The 13,159-nt window shown below is 39.8% G+C and overlaps 1 protein-coding gene across 4 annotated transcripts in view; it reads left to right on the forward strand.

The window, feature by feature from the left end:
* TRAF3IP1 (TRAF3 interacting protein 1) overlaps positions 1-13,159 on the forward strand; it is a 71,165-nt gene that overhangs the window by 17,033 nt on the left and 40,973 nt on the right. For 2 of the 4 annotated variants that reach the window (XM_075001329.1, XM_075001332.1), the window contains exons 7-8: positions 3,940-4,015; positions 10,604-10,705. In XM_075001329.1, the coding sequence (XP_074857430.1) occupies positions 3,940-4,015; positions 10,604-10,705 (178 nt within the window). The remainder of the gene's footprint in view (positions 1-3,939; positions 4,016-10,603; positions 10,706-13,159) is intronic. The other 2 variants (XM_075001330.1, XM_075001331.1) reach the window with 1 other exon arrangement.

Raw genomic sequence — 13,159 nt, forward strand, 5'->3', positions numbered from 1 at the left:
GGAAACGTCCTGGAAATATATATTAAAACAGTATTACTAAATCAAAGAACACATAGCCGCTCTGAGAGAGACAAAAGGCAGCAATTCCCCAGAGCTCTGTTTGGGAACATAAGAACATAAGAATGGCCATACTGGGTCAGACCAAAGGTCCATCAAGCCCAGCATCCCATCTGCCGACGGTGGCCAATGCCAGGTGCCCCAGAGAAGGAGAACAGAAGACAAGTGATTTATCTCCTGCCATCCATCTCCTGCCCTTGTTATGAAGGCTAGGGCACCATACTTTATCCCTGGCTAATAGCCATTTATGGACCTGACCTGCAAAAATTTATCAAGCTCTTTTTTAAACCCTAATAGAGTCCTGGCCTTCACAGCCTCCTCGGGCAAGGAGTTCCACAGGTTGACTGTGCGCTGTGTGAAGAAAAATTTCCTTTTATTAGTTTTGAACCTACTACCCATCAATTTCATTTGGTGTCCCCTAGTTCTTGTATTATGGGAAAAGGTAAATAATTTTTCTATATTCACTTTCTCCACACCATTCATGATTTTATATACCTCTATCATATCGCCCCTCAATCGCCTTTTTTCCAAACTGAAAAGTCCCAGTCTCTCTAGCCTCTCCCCATATGGGACCGTTTCCAAGCCCCTAATCATCTTAGTCGCCCTTTTCTGAACCTTTTCTAATGCCAATATATCTTTTTTGAGGTGAGGAGACCACATCTGCACGCAGTACTCGAGATGTGGGCGTACCATAGTTTTATATAGGGGAAGTATGATATCTTTTGTCTTATTATCGATCCCTTTTTTAATAATTCCTAACATCCTATTTGCCTTACTAACTGCCGCTGCACACTGCGTGGATGTCTTCAGAGAACTATCCACTATAACTCCAAGATCCCTTTCCTGATCTGTCGTAGCTAAATTTGACCCCATCATGTAGTACGTGTAATTTGGGTTATTTTTTCCAACATGCATTACCTTACACTTACCCACATTAAATTTCATTTGCCATTTTGCTGCCCAATCACTCAGTTTGCTGAGATCTTTTTGTAGTTCTTCACAATCCCTTTTGCTTTTGACTGTCCTGAACAACTTGGTGTCATCTGCAAACTTTGCCACCTCACTGCTTACCTCATTTTCTAGATCATTGATGAACAAGTTGAACAGGATCGGTCCCAGGACTGAGCCCTGGGGAACACCACTAGTTACCCCCCTCCATTGTGAAAATTTACCATTTATTCCAACCCTTTGTTTTCTGTCTTTTAACCAATTCCCGATCCATGAAAGGACCTTTCCTCCTATCCCATGACCACCTAATTTACATAAAAGCCTTTGGTGTGGGACCGTGTCAAAGGCTTTCTGGAAATCTAGGTATATTATGTCCACTGGGTGCCCCTTGTCCGCATGTTTATTAACCCCTTCAAAGAATTCTAATAGATTAGACAGACACGACTTCCCTCTGCAGAAACCATGCTGACTTTTGCCCAACAATTCGTGCTCTTCTATGTGCCTTGCAATTTTACTCTTTACTAGTGTTTCTACTAATTTACCTGGTACTGATGTTAAACTTATCGGTCTATAATTGCCAGGATCTCCTCTAGAGCCTTTTTTAAATATTGGTGTTATATTGGCCGTCTTCCAGTCATTTGGTACCAAAGTGGATTTAAAGGATAGGTTACAAACCACTGTTAATAACTCCGCAATTTCACATTTGAGTTCTTTCAGAACCCTTGGGTGAATGCCATCTGGTCCTGGAGACTTGTTACTATTCAGCTTATCAATTAATTCCAAAACCTCCTCTAATGTCACTTCAATCTGAGTGAGTTCCTCAGATTTGTCGCCTAAAAAGGCTGGCTCAGATTTAGGAACCTCTGTAACATCTTCAGCCGTGAAGACTGAAGCAAAGAAATCATTTAATCGCTCCGCAATGGCACTGTCTTCCTTGATTGCTCCTTTTATTTCTTTATCATCCAAGGGCCCCACTGCTTTTTTAGCAGGCTTCCTGCTTCTAATGTATTTAAAAAACATTTTACTATTGTTTTTTGAATTTTTGGGTAGCTGGGAGTTATTTTTGGGAGTTATTTATAAATACTCAGGTTCCAAATGACCATCTCTTGATGGTGTCACTTATTATAAGCCGTATATTAAAGTAGATAATTTACCAGCCAGTACTTTTTGGCTGTGTCTACGCTAGCCAAAAACTTTAAAATTGCCATGCAAATGGCCATTTCGAAGTTTACTAATGAAGCGCTGAAATACATATTCAGCGCCTCATTAGCATGCAGGCGGCCGCGGCACTTCGAAATTGACCTGGCTCGTCCAGACTGGGTGCCTTTTCAAAAGGACCCCGGCTACTTTGAAGTCCCCTTATTCCTATGAGCAGATGTATTTGCATGGCCATTTCAAAGTTTTTGGCTAGTGTAGACGTAGCCACTGAGTGCTTGTTCGTGTCCATTCTACTCTCGGTGTATGTTTGCCGTGTGCTTCCGTGCAGAAAGATTTTCCTTCAGCAGCAATAGCCATAGGGGAGTGGCTGTAGCACCCTTTGAAGTGGCACCCATAGGGTGCAGTATAAGGGAAACTGCCAGTGAAGCCTATTGGCTAACCCGCTTGCTAACTTGTAGATATGTTCTTATAGCTTTATTATTTCCTTATGGTTTTGATTATATATTCATTGTAAGTTTATACTAAAACGATTTGGCTGTAATGCAGAGGGACTTCCAGGCCACATGCTGTACATTGCTTTAAGTCAAAGCTAGCATACACATGCCTGGGACTGTTCACCCAGATAGCAAAGTCAGTGTGCATATAGTCAGGAGCTTTCAGCTAGATAAAGCAACCTTCAATGGCATAGTGGCTTCCAAGAATACCTTCAAACGTAGCAGGTACATTATTATTTGAAAAAACCCGAAATAACTGGTTAAGACTAGATTAAATAACTGGGTAGACAGAAATAACAAATGTGATAGCTACAAAAAGGCCCATGGTATCGAATTCATATACATATGAAAATAAGCTGAGATCAATGACATACTGACCCATAGGAAGAAGACACCTCTCCATTAGTTAGGGGAGGAAATGCAAAAAAGGAAACATCCCCAGTCTGTCTAAGGTAACAATGTCAGTATAACATATTATAAAAGAAGGATTCTAGCTGAGAGGTTGCTAGGAGGAGATGTAGTCCTTGGGAGGTGACAGAATGATGGCCACTCATGATGATGGGGAAGGTGATGGTGATGAGGAACTTCAGGTTGTTTTAAAAGGAATGGTGTGAGTATTTGGAATGGAAATATAGATGTATGTTCCCTGTCTGTTATGAAGTTGGGGTATTTGTTACTGTGCTAAATGTATCACTAAACTTTATAACTGCATAAAAGAGTTCCTATAGCGTGAGTGTTGCTACATCAGGGTTCCCAAGCATAGAATAATTTAAATACTGGGCCTGATTGTGGGACACAAGACCTGTAAACCGTAAAGGTGATAACTGAATGTTCCACTAGAGCGGAAAGAGACCACCTTATACCCCATGTACAGAGACCTTCTTTGGGGGGATCAGGTATGTCTGCCACCGCAGTGGATGTGGCATACCACTAGGGCACCCACTCCTCCAGTGGCTGATTTCCTTAGGTTGCCTTAATAGGGGTGACAACCTGTGCCCCTCGCACCAGAAGACCAGCTGTGGCCTTTAACAATCTTTCTGCAGACTCTGAAGACATCTCTGAGTTGGTTATGCTTAATTCACGTTTATGAGCTCAGCTCTTGAAACTGCAAAGTCTAAAAATGTCAGTTCTAAAACAACAAAGGTAAGAAACTGCATGAATCTACTAAAGTTTCCTGCTGGCCCTGTATAGATAGATTTTGCTCGTCCTGATATTATTTGTGTGTGTGTTCAGATCTGTCTATTTGATAGAAATCTAGCTTACATTAACATTTATTTTTAAGAGTGAAAGTCCTGTAAGAATACAAAGGCAGCCTTCAACAAAGGGATCTAAGCAACGAGTCAAACCTGGAGCAGAAGGTAACTGGAAAATATTTTTCTTTAACTATTAAATATTCTTGAGAGATGAGTGGGAATATCAGTAATTTATAAAATATCTTTATTTACCATTGCCTGTGTGTGTTATAGAAACAAAACAAGTATTTGTGAATCCAAATGGGATTTTTTGGGTAGATTGTGTGAGTAAATATAGCTACCCAATTTAGCATGTAAAACAAAAGCAATCAGTGAAAAAAGCCCCCAGAAATCCACAGAAAAGCTGTGCCTGCAAAATTGCAGACACAAACTTAGAGGCTCATGTTGAAGGTTTAATACTGTGTATTAAATCATGCTTTTATAAGTATAAGTTCAATACATTCAGGAGGTGGCTGGATGAACTTCGGACTATGTGGGATTTTTGGGGTAGCTTTAGTTTACAGTCATTCCTTTTCTATAATCCAGTGGAGAAGTGCAAAAGTGTGGGTGACTGTTACACAACCTATGTCTGACAATCTGGGGCACAGTCTCTTTATTGGTCTCAACTCATCAGCATGATGTGCTAGTCTAGGATCCCTGAACTACAGACCAGCTTGATGATTAGGGAGGATTCCCTCAAGGATTGGTACAGTTCTATTCTGGTAAACTCTCTAAGTGCTTTCCTCATACTCTGCGTAAGCTCAGGCTTGTACAATTGTGTTTTGCCTAGATATTTTTCATCCTAATCTGTTTCTGCCTCGGGCTTGTCTAGGGAGTCTGAGTTAGAGATGGATAGGGAGCTAGGTGGTATCACTACATTGCTGGCTTTGTATCCCCCATCGTTTCCCCACAGTGGCTTCACTTAACTGTTGAGGAGTAAAAGGGCTGATGTTACTAAAAGCTGTGGGATCCCACATCTGTAAGCCTTTGGGTAGGAGAAACCAGTCATTCATATGACTTGTGGATCCAATCAGGAACGAGCAGAGTCAATCTGAAGCTAGTCTGTCCAGACCTGCTAAGGTCTGCAGAAGCCAGCAAGAGCTTGCAGTCACAGCACAAAAATAATGTATGCAGCATGTGCTTGGCAGTGGTCTCCTTTTCCTGAGAAGGTGGAAGAGATGACGGAGTGTGGCAGCAATGTGATGTGGTTTGGAATTGTTGCAGGATTATCGGCGGGTCCTGTTGTACCTTTGACTGAACTTTGGGCTTTCCTTGGTTAAAACATCTCTGTGTGCATTATGCTCAGATAGCAACGTACACGCTAGAGTTTCCCAGTTTTAGTGGAGTTGAGCGCTTCAGTGCATACTGTAAAGTTTTTGCCGTTTGTGTACTATTTTTGTCATTTGATTAAATACAAATACTGACAAATGGCCAGTATTTAGGTCAAATCTAATCTAATCTGAATTAGGGATTTTTCACCTTGCTGGCATGGATAGGCCAAGCTATTGTGGCATATGCATGAAGAAGCTAGAACTCTGTGCCATAGAACCTAGACCTATATTACACCACTTTAAACCAAAGTTTAGAAAGTAATGTGTGTTTTGTTTCTGTTCTTTTGCTCATTTTTGCTGATTCTCTTACCTGAAAGTTGCTGTTGCCATAGATGTCAGATATCTTCTGTCAGAACTTTTGTGCTCTGAAACCACAGTCTTCAGCAAAACCTAAGGCTGTGTCTACACTAGCTCCCAGCTTCAAAGGGTGCATGGTAAATAAGGTGTCGGAAGATTACTAATAAAGTGCTGCAGTGCATATGCAGCACTTTAAGCTAATTCTCCCCTGCAGCAACTTCGAAGCGGCAAACTTTGAAGTGTTTGGTTTCCATGTAGCCGCGGCTAACCCACAGATACTTTGAAGTGCCTGGGCTACTTTTGCAGGAATAAAGGGACTTGGAAATAGCCTGGGCATTTTGAAATACCTGTGCGTTAGCTGTGGCTACACACAAGCTGGCACTTTGAAGTTTGCCGCTTCGAAGTTGACACAGGGGAGAATTAGCTTAATTAAGTGCTGCATATGCACTGCAGCACTTCATTAGTAATCTCCTGAAACTCTACTTACCATGCTCCCTTTGAAGTTGGGAGCTAGTATAGACACAGCATAAGTGATTATCTTACTTAGCAAGTACACCATACTGTTTAATGCACTTCCCTTGCTGCAGAAGCACGGACTGGCATTAGGAAAGAGCATTAATATACAATTGGATTCTTAGCAGACCTGCTGGAGTGGTTTCATTCACATTGCCATCTTTCAGGTGTTTTATGGAAAGTCAGTGGTGTGAAGAGGAAGCCATAGCAAATAACTACCCTTATCGAGACATTTGCCGTTCCCTTACTCTCCCATTTCAAACATGATTTTTAAATTACATATAGTATCACAGTGAGTGAAAATTATCTGTATGTACCCAGGGAAATCATATGGGAAAAAAGAAAACCAGGTTCCTGTTATCAGAGATGTAACCAAGTTAGTTTGTGTCTTCAAAAACAACAAGAAGGCCTGTGTCACTTTATAGACTAACAAATATTTTGGAGTGTAAGCTTTTGTGGGCAAAGACCCGCTTTGTCAGATGCATAATGTGTGTTAGGTTCTTACTGATGTTAGAAAATGACTTCTGCATTTCCGCCAAAAACCAGAAATTCCCCATGGATAAATTAAGAAGAATATCTGTCCAAAAGACTCTCTCTTGGGTTTCCTGCATTAGTGTAATGTTGGAATCAAGTGTAGCTAGTCAAACCTTGCCACGGTTTGGCTTCATACCTAACTCTTTTTTTAACAAGAAAACAAAATGAGCACATGAGAGAAGTGCCCACTTTGAAAGCATACAGGTTGATGTATCTATGGGGCCGATATGGATGGGACAAACAGCCCTGTAAGCCTTTCCTGTGCAAGCATAACACATCTGTATTTGAACAGATCAACAAGAAGTCGTGTATAGTAAACTCTTTCATATCCAGTATCTTATTATCCAGAGCTCTCAAATAACTGGCATTTTAACCTTTTACTTGTGTTTTCTGTAAGTACAATATAGTGAAAGTAAATACAAATAAATACAGCAAATACAATACTAATGGTGTTGGTAAATAAAGTACTCTGCATACATTTCTGTTTGCTTCCTAGTATCTAATCTTGTTTTTCTTTAGTATCCTGCATTGCTAGGTGTTCCTCTCTCTTATCCAGAATATTTGAATATCTGGCAACCTCCCAGTCCCGGGGCTACTGGATATGAAAGTGTTTACAGTAGACCCCTGATTTGTGTGTGTATTATGTTCCTTGGGAACCAAATGTAATTTGAATTTCACGCAAGTGGAGGTAGAGGAGGAACCACTGCTGAAGCTAGGGAATCCCCAGGTTAGGGGGAAGGGAGCTGGCAGAGCTCACGCCACCAGTTCCCTTCCCCTGTATCTTGGGGATTCCCTGGCCCCCTCGGCAGCTTTGTGGGGCTGAAGCTGCCGCCGTGGTCCCCCTTGACTCGTGTTGAAATGAGAAACACGCAAGTTGGATTGGTGTGTCTTGGGTGTCTGCTGTGCCGTAGTTGTTTCCTAGCCCATTCAGTCCTTGGCCCCGCTACTGAGACTGTCCAAGTTATCAATTGTCGTAATGGTTCTGTGAGGGCCACACTTGACCCTTGTACTAGACTGAGACCACCAATCAATTCATGTGAATAGGCAGTTCAATAGTTACTGGACTGGTCACCTTTGATTCCTTACAGACCATAGCAGACCAGGGTCCTGATGCTGCAACCTAGCTCTTCTAAGAATTTCTCTTTTCCCTTGGAGCATATTTAAGTGAAGACTTTAATCTTTTTAGTTAGTTCTTGCTAATACTAGGAACTGCTGTCCTGTACTATGTGAAAATGTAATCTATCTTATTTATCTTTTAAGGTTCTTCATTACAGTTGATTAGGTCACCACCTGCAGTTAGTAAGTGCATTAGTATTGGTATTTGTACACCAATGGAGTCTATAACATTTCTTTTAAAATATCCTAAATGCTTATCTTATGACTTTCACGTCAGGAACAAAGGAATCTAAAAACTATGCAGCTAGTGTGTCAACTGAAAAAAAGTTTAGCCCTTCGTATATGAAAGCCAGGAAGGACACTATAGTGAAACAGCTAGGTAAGAATCAAATTTGTCTATTAACCATGGCTCATGTTTTGGTACTTTAGTTGATGTTTCCATATTCTAACCTACCTTTCCCCTTCATTCATTTTAACTGGTTAGTGTGGATTGTACTTTCCTCACCCTTTTTTGAACATGTTAAAGATTTAATAGTGTTCAGTAAGTCTGATTTTTTTAATATGAATTAGAATATTGGCATTCATTTAAAAGGTAGATTTTCACTTAGTCTATTTGGCTGTGAAAAGCTAAGAGATACTGCTGAGAGACTTTGCTTGAAATGTTTGAGTCTCCTCATCCCTTAGTCTTGGCCTGGAACCTTCCTGCTGTTCATGCTTTTGTGCAGATTGCTATCGTTGAAACCATTTTGTGTACTGGACTTTAATCCTCTGTGTTCAGAATCTGTTCCCAAGCTATTTTCATTCCAAGGTGTCCAAGGTAAAAAACTAACGTCAGACCATGGGAGCAATATTTACAAGTATGTAGGCCCCACTTTTCAAATGGTGTCTAGAGCCAGATTTTTAAAGCATGCTGCATGTTGGGAGAGGAGGAAAGCTTGTAAATTTTACATTAAAAACATTCTTGCAGTGTCAGTGGATCTACAGCCATATATGCTTGATTGTCAAGAGCATCTTCTTGCCTATCCAGAAGGCAGCAAAAGCACTCCACCTTTGTGGTTTGAAAAAGGATGCTCTTGACAACAGAAATGTATAATAGGTAGCTTGTGAGCACATTATGCAATGCAGTGACTGATTCTGCGATATTTGGGAGCATGTCCTTAATACATGTAGTGCATATCTCATTGTAAACTGTTTTATGTCAGGAAGAAAGGATGCTAGTAAAACTGACGCTAGTGTCTTGGTTGAGAAAGCAGCTAATATATTGAAAGAGAAAGCTGGGTTGATTGCTACAATGCAAGAACCAGGTAAGAACAAAAATGCTTGGTATATTGTAGCTGAATCTAGGGGTTAGGTTTTATGAAGCACTCTTGCAATATCAGGGTCTTCATTGTTTACCTTTGTAGCTAGTTCATATAATAGCGGAATTATTATGCCAGAATAGCTCAGTAGTCTTGCTTCTGACAGTTGTTACTAGCAAGTGCTTCAAAGGAAGATGCTCAAAATCCTCTAGTGGACAATTATGAAATTACCTGCAAACAAGATATATTTATTCCTAAAGTAAGTAGTGGTTGGCTTATATGCTGATGAATGAGGATTCATATCCCTTGTGTGTTTAAATATTTTTCTGGTATACCAGGATCTTTTCACCATCCATACAAATGTTCATTTTCTTTTTTTCCTGTTAAGTTCTTGGCCCTGGGATATCTTGTAGCAGAGTTACATAGATTGTGTGGTAGTCAAATTTTTAACAGCTTTAAGTGTGGTGCCTTTTATTTTCTTTGAGTGTCCTTGTGTTCTGTTCTTATGAGCAAAGCTAAATAAGAGCACCTGGCTTTCTTTCTCGGTACTATACATTACAATGTGTACCTATATCATGTGCCCTTCTTGTTTCTACTCTAAACAGTCCTAACCTTTCCAGTCTCTCCTTACACTATCCTTCCCATGCTTGTAATCTTTTTTTCATCACCTGTCTCTGGATCCGCTCTACTTATGCTGAAGTTTTTGGGGCAAGGCTGACAGGAACTGACCACTTTGTTCCAGCAAAGGCATACCATTGATTTTAGATATTTTATTCTTATTCTTTCCTCTGTAGTTCTGTTCCCTTCTTGATATGTCTTAACAGTTTGCATTTTTGACTTCTTTCACTGGGCTGGCTACAGCGATGCCTTAGGATTTTTTTCCAAGAGGTGGCAGTTAATTTAGAATCCAACAATGTGCATGAGTAGTTCGTATTATTTTTTACAATATGAATTATCTTACATTTAAATGTCCTTTCATTATGTATACACCTGGAAAATTAGTTTGATAGTGGTCATATGAAATTCTCTCATAATTTTATCATGACCTGTAGCAAAGCACTTGTACTTCTGTGTAGCATTATAAAGTTGGACAATAACCGTATAATAGGAATTTTGTTATGTGATTAATTTCAAGTTGTACAGTTCACATATTGCTTATTGTGGAAATAGTTTTTTGATAACACAACACAGTTTTATTACTGAATGCCATGTAATAGCAAGTTACTGGAACTGAATCAGACATTTGTCATATAATCCAGAAAGCATACTTTATTAAGTGCTTAGGTTTTACTAGATAAATACATAAATACATAAATGCTTACCCTGCTAGTAGATGATACTTTATATTTGTAAACTGAATAGAATAAACTTTGTTGGGTTTGTAACTTGTATAGTTCATTCTTTTGCTTCTTACAGTAAAAATTTGCTGTGGTTATTTTTTGTTTTTTTATACTTCACTATATTAAAAAGCCATTGTAGATTTACAACTTTTCTTATTTCACTAAGATACTTCATTAAACCAGAGTAACCCTTAAACAGGGAGTGAGTGGATTAAATATTTCACACAGCAATTTATTCTAAATTTCTATTATTAATTCTTCCTCTTATAAATTCTTTTATGCTAGGAATAGTGGAAACTAACAGTCCTTCAGATAATGTTTCAGATGAAAAAGCAGCTAGCATATTGCATGCAAAAACTGAACCCAAACCTGCAATAAAACAGCAAGGTAAGGAAGAAAAAAAAAACAAAAAAGCCCTTATTCAGTACCTCAGAATTCCGGTGCATGCTCCTCAATGCATGTAAAAAGTTAAGCTGTGTTCCCTTTTCTCGCAGATCTAAGTGCTCCCCTGTAATTACTCTTACCTTGTGATTATTAGTGAACTCCATAGTTCAGAAATCACACCTTTCCTACTAAGGCGTTTCAAGTAAATACTTTAGGATAACAGGTGGTACTCTAATATATGCTAATGAGTTGTAGAATTGACTCACTTCACATTTGCTATCCAGTTGTATTCATGAAGAATTTTATACTAGATTTGAAATCCTTGCTGCACATCATAAAGCTTTATTTTCTGGTCTGTTTTTATTTTATGTATACTCTCCCTCCTATGGTGACCAAAAATCCGGCTACCATTTTTCTTCCAATAAACTGTGCAGTGAAAGGGATATTAAAAATACAGTGCGTGTTCAGGGAAGGGAGAACGGGGTACAATGACAGACCACAGTGCTATTACATTTGCACTGTAATTCAGGCAGATTGGAGAAGAGGCAGTTGGCAAGATTCCATGTGTTGGGAGATACAGACCGGTTGCAACCCATCTTGATAACTATTCCCATCCAAGAATTGAGGAATTACAAGATGTCCCCAGTGTCTAGTGATTGGCTTTCCCTGGGCATATCTACAGGCTGTTGCAGTCTGCTAGTCATGTACAAGATTTCACAGCAAATTCCATTTTCTCATCCTCCCTTCACTGTTTAAGACCCCTTTAAGTTGTTTCCATGAATTACCATATAAGAATATCTAAATAACAGGGTAAATAAATTAAAATTTAGAAATCAAGAGTGCAGGCTGAAATCTGGACCAATTATTTTCTTTCCATCCAGACACATGGGTTAATGGAAAATTGATGCTACACTTGCAGGGGATGAAAGCCTGTTCCTATAAAACCTGTGGCCTTAGATAAGGCCTAGTAGCTGTTTCACTCTAATGAAATCTAGATGGCAGCTGACCATCTTTCACAGCTGTGAGAACTCCTCAGGCCATTTTCCTTGTATTTTATTGAGTGTACGAAGCCTTATATTTTGCAGTTCTGGAAAAATTAATTCAATAATTTTGTATTCCTTTACTTTCATTTGAGTAGGTATAAGACCAACTCACAGAGGTTCATTAGAGGTTTGGGGTCACATTGTAAATAAGAACATAAGAACATAAGAATCGCCATACTGGGTCAGACCAAAGGTCCATCCAGCCCAGCATCCCATCTGCTGATGGTGGCCAATGCCAGGTGCCCCAGAGAAGGAGAACAGAAGACAATGATCAAGTGATTTATCATCTGCCATCCATCTCCTGCCCTTGTTCTGAAGGCTAGGGCACCATACTTTATCCCTGGCTAATAGCCATTTATGGACCTAACCTGCAAAAATTTATCAAGCTCTTTTTTAAACCCTAATAGAGTCCTGGCCTTCACAGCCTCCTCGGGCAAGGAGTTCCACAGGTTGACTGTGCGCTGTGTGAAGAAAAATTCCCTTTTATTAGTTTTGAACCTACTACCCATCAATTTCATTTGGTGTCCCCTAGTTCTTGTATTATGGGAAAAGGTAAATAATTTTTCTATATTCACTTTCTCCACACCATTCATGATTTTATATACCTCTATCATATCGCCCCTCAATCGCCTCTTTTCCAAACTGAAAAGTCCCAGTCTCTCTAGCCTCTCCCCATGTGGGACCCGTTCCAAGCCCCTAATCATCTTAGTCGCCCTTTTCTGAACCTTTTCTAATGCCAATATATCTTTTTTGAGGTGAGGAGACCACATCTGCACGCAGTACTCAAGATGTGGGCGTACCATAGTTTTATATAGGGGAAGTATGATATCTTTTGTCTTATTATCGATCCCTTTTTTAATAATTCCTAACATCCTATTTGCCTTACTAACTGCCGCTGCACACTGCGTGGATGTCTTCAGAGAACTATCCACTATAACTCCAAGATCCCTTTCCTGATCTGTCGTAGCTAAATTTGACCCAATCATGTAGTACGTGTAATTTGGGTTATTTTTTCCAACATGCATTACATGCATGCAATAGGAACAGAGAGAAAGCTGGAGAAAGCTGGAGGAAAGCTGGAGAAACAGGAACAGAGAGAAAGCTGTGCTAGTCTATATACTATCAAAACAAAAAAGCAGTCAAGTAGCACTTCAAAGACTGACAAAATAATTTATTAGGTGAGCTTTCGTGGGACAGATCCACTTCTTCAGACCATAGCCATACCAGAATAGACTCAATATTTAAGTCACAGAGAACCAAAACTAGTAATCAAGGTGGACAAATCAGGGAAAAAAAAATCAAGGGGAGCAAATCAGAGAGTAGAGGGGCAGAAGGCGGGGACAGGGGGAGTCAAGAATTAGATTAAGCCAATTATGCAGACGAGCCCCTATAATGACCCAGAAAATTCCCATCC

The sequence above is a fragment of the Carettochelys insculpta genome, chromosome 8 (assembly GCF_033958435.1).
Source record: "Carettochelys insculpta isolate YL-2023 chromosome 8, ASM3395843v1, whole genome shotgun sequence".
Classification (NCBI taxonomy): Eukaryota; Metazoa; Chordata; order Testudines; family Carettochelyidae; genus Carettochelys; species Carettochelys insculpta.